Raw genomic sequence first — 3410 nt, forward strand, 5'->3', positions numbered from 1 at the left:
GTCAAAGGGTTTCCAACGCTGTAAATCTCTGTGGAAGCAGACTGTCACATCTTTCTCCCACGGAGCAGCTGGTGGTTTCGAGCTGTTGACCTTTAGGTTAGCAGTTGATCAACTTATATTAAAATGTTTTAAGTAAAGTAGAAGATATATAACCCAGAAGATTGGCACATTGATGGCCCAATTTTATTCAGGGAGTTGAGGAGGGTAGAGGGAAGAGCTGAGCTCAGTTACATGGTTAACACAGCACTCAACCTACTCATCATCATAGCCTGACAAAGAAGCTAGGTCACACTAGAAGGATTTATATATGCATACGTAAAGAAAACTCCTTTCAGATAACTTATTGCTGTCGTTTTAAAAACAACAAAAACACTGTATATTTGTTTTTTGAGGGTTTTGTCCTGATACCTTAAACACATTGAAACATTTAACCCTGGTTTATTTTTTTCAACAACCTTGAAAGGAAATGGTCATTTCACAGGTGTGGACAGATTAAGGTATTTTACTCTATAAGCCACAAGTGGAGGTGTAACAGAGACTATATCTACATATGTCTACCACCTTGGATATTCCCCTGTATAAAGACCAATAAGCCCCACCACGATCTATTAGATTCTCCTTGTGTTCAATACCTGTCAAGTGTGTTGTTTCAGCCTGTACCATCTACAAAGGCTTTTATTGGACTAGGTTTGAAGTAAGGCATATTAAATGTTTCCACACATTCTGAAAATTTCCACTGTAAAATTTTTATAATGTAATTAACATATATATTATAATTATAATTTGTAAATGTCATTTAATGATTGTCATTAAATAAATGACAAAAAATATTTAGTAACCATTCATATGCTTAACACCTAATTTTTTAAATTAAAAAAAAATTTTTGCTTCATTCATCAATATGCATATATATAAAAAAATTGCCATCAAATTGATTCTGACTCACTGAAACCCTATAAAACAAAGTAGAACTTCCCCCATAGGGTCTCCAAGGAGTGGCTGGTAGATTCGAAAAGCCAACTTTTTGCTCAGCAGCCAAGCTCTTAACCACTGCTCTACCACGGATCCCATCTAGGTATGTGTACCTGTATGTCCCTGAGCATGAGCATGTTCACATATGTGTACATATAGATGTACATTTACATCTACAAGCACACATATGCCTACGAGTTCACGTACACATACATGTATACCTATACCTACACCTACACCTACACTTCTATCTTTATCTGTGTCTCTATCTACATCTACGTGTACATCAACATCTATATGTATATCAGGGTTTGCTGTCTTCCATCCTAGCACCATTTTGGGCTGGAAATTTTGTCATTGTGTGGAGTTACCCGGTATAGAGTAGAATGTTTAGAAACATCCCAGGCTTCCATTAGATACCTATAGTTCCCTTCTCCTAGTTGTGACATCCAAAATGTCTCAGACATTGACAAATGTTCTTTGGGGAGGAAAGTTTCCCCAATTGCTAACAAGCTAGATTTCTCTCTCTCTCCCTATTTCATTCTTTCCCTTTCCTTCTCTCTCTCTCCCTCTCTTTATGTACCTATGCTTTATTTGTGGGAGGTGGGTTTACTTTCAAATATCTATACTGGAAAGTTTGGATTTATCCTGTTCATTTAGCATATTGCCATTGTATACTAAAAATCCACCAGATGATACTACAAAAACCTATTGACAATGCTGATATCTCTATCCTGAATAGGTTACCTGATAGACCAAGATGGACAAACACAATCTAACCGTGCCGAATGAATTCATTCTGATGGGAATCACAGACCGCCCTGATCTGCAGGCTCCATTGTTCGGGCTGTTCCTCATCATCTACATGATCTCAGTGGTGGGCAACTTGGGCATCATCATCCTCACCAAGATGGACTCCAAGCTACAAACACCCATGTACTTTTTCCTCAGACACCTGGCTATCACTGATCTTGGCTATTCAACAACCGTGGGACCCAAAATGTTGGTAAATTTTGTTGCGGATGAAAATAAAATCTCCTATTATTTTTGTGCTGTACAGCTAGCATTCCTTCTCATGTTCCTCATTAATGAATTACTCATTCTGTCAGCAATGTCTTATGACCGCTATGTGGCCATCTGTCACCCTCTGCTCTACACAGTCATCATGTCACAAAGGCTGTGTCATGTGCTGGTGGCAGTCATCTATCTTTATAGTGCATTTGTTTCTTTTCTTATCACCATAAAGATTTTTAATTTATCCTTCTGTGGCTACAATGTCATCAGTCTTTTCTACTGTGACTGTATCCCCTTATTATCTTTGCTCTGCTCAAAGACACATGAAATTGAATTGATCATTCTCATCTCAGCCTCTTTTGATTTGATTTCATCCCTTCTAATTGTTCTTATTTCTTACCTGCTTGTTTTTGTAGCCATTCTCAGGATGAAGTCAGGCGAGGGTAGGCACAAGGCCTTCTCCACCTGTGGCTCCCACCTGACCGTGGTGGTCGTGTTCTATGGGACTTTAATCTTTATGTACGTGCAGCCCAAGTCTAGTCATTCCTTTGAATCTGATACAGTGGCTTCCATATTTTTCACCCTGGTGATCCCCGTGTTGAATCCCTTGATTTACAGTTTGAGAAACAAAGATGTAAAATACGCTGTACAGACGACATGGAAAAAAATATGCCATATATTTCTACAGTTCGATGCATAATATGGTTCCTATAAATTACATCATGGGCTTCAGACCTTATCTGTGTGCTCCATAGGGTATGGCAAGCACAAATATATTCCATATATATTTATAAATATCCTCCTATGTGTCAGTCACTCTTCTAAATGCGTTGATCAACAAAAGAGTTAAAACTTTGCTTTCCTTGAACTGAAGAGATGGATCACAAATGTAATAATTAAGTAAATTTGATAGTAGAGAAGAATGTGTTGAGGACATGGTGGCAGAGTGATTAAAGTGCTCAGCTGCTAGCTGAAAAGTTGGTGATTCAAACCCAGCAGCCAGTCGCTGGGAGAAATATGTGGCAGTCAGCTTCCATAAAGATTTACAGCCTTGGAAACCTTATAGAGCAGTTCTTCTCTGTACTATACTATCACTGAGTCAGAATCTACTGGACAACAGTGAATTTGTTTTTTTGTTTTTTTTTTGAGAATTTGCTAAAAAACAAAATCCTTTGTCATTGAGTCAAGTCTGTCTGATAGTGACCCTATAGGACAGAGCCGAACTGCTCCATAGGGTTTCCAAGGAGTGGCTGGTGGATTTGAACCGCTGACCTTTTGGTTAGTAGCCAAACTCTTACCCAATGCATCACCAGGGCTCCAGGAAAATGTGTTGGGAACCATGCAATGAGGCAAAGAGAGTGGATATGCTGAGTGGGAGTGGGAAAAATACTAGGTACAGAAGTGGAGATACAATGATTCTGGTG

At 38.8% G+C, this 3410-nt stretch overlaps 1 protein-coding gene across 1 annotated transcript; it reads left to right on the forward strand.

Annotated features, from left to right (window-relative positions):
- The first annotated feature begins 1732 nt into the window (after nt 1-1732).
- Nucleotides 1733-2686, forward strand: LOC126080242 (olfactory receptor 8K3-like). Its single transcript, XM_049891503.1, has one exon. The coding sequence runs from the start codon at nt 1733-1735 to the stop codon at nt 2684-2686; it is 954 nt and encodes a 317-aa protein (XP_049747460.1).
- The last annotated feature ends 724 nt before the right edge of the window (nt 2687-3410 follow it).

Source organism: Elephas maximus, chromosome 7 (genome assembly GCF_024166365.1).
Source record: "Elephas maximus indicus isolate mEleMax1 chromosome 7, mEleMax1 primary haplotype, whole genome shotgun sequence".
In the NCBI taxonomy this organism is placed as follows: domain Eukaryota; kingdom Metazoa; phylum Chordata; class Mammalia; order Proboscidea; family Elephantidae; genus Elephas; species Elephas maximus.

Bases quoted from the DNA above. Each gene is read 5' to 3' on its own strand.
- LOC126080242 (XM_049891503.1), top strand. From the start codon at position 1,733: ATGGACAAACACAATCTAACCGTGCCGAATGAATTCATTCTGATGGGA.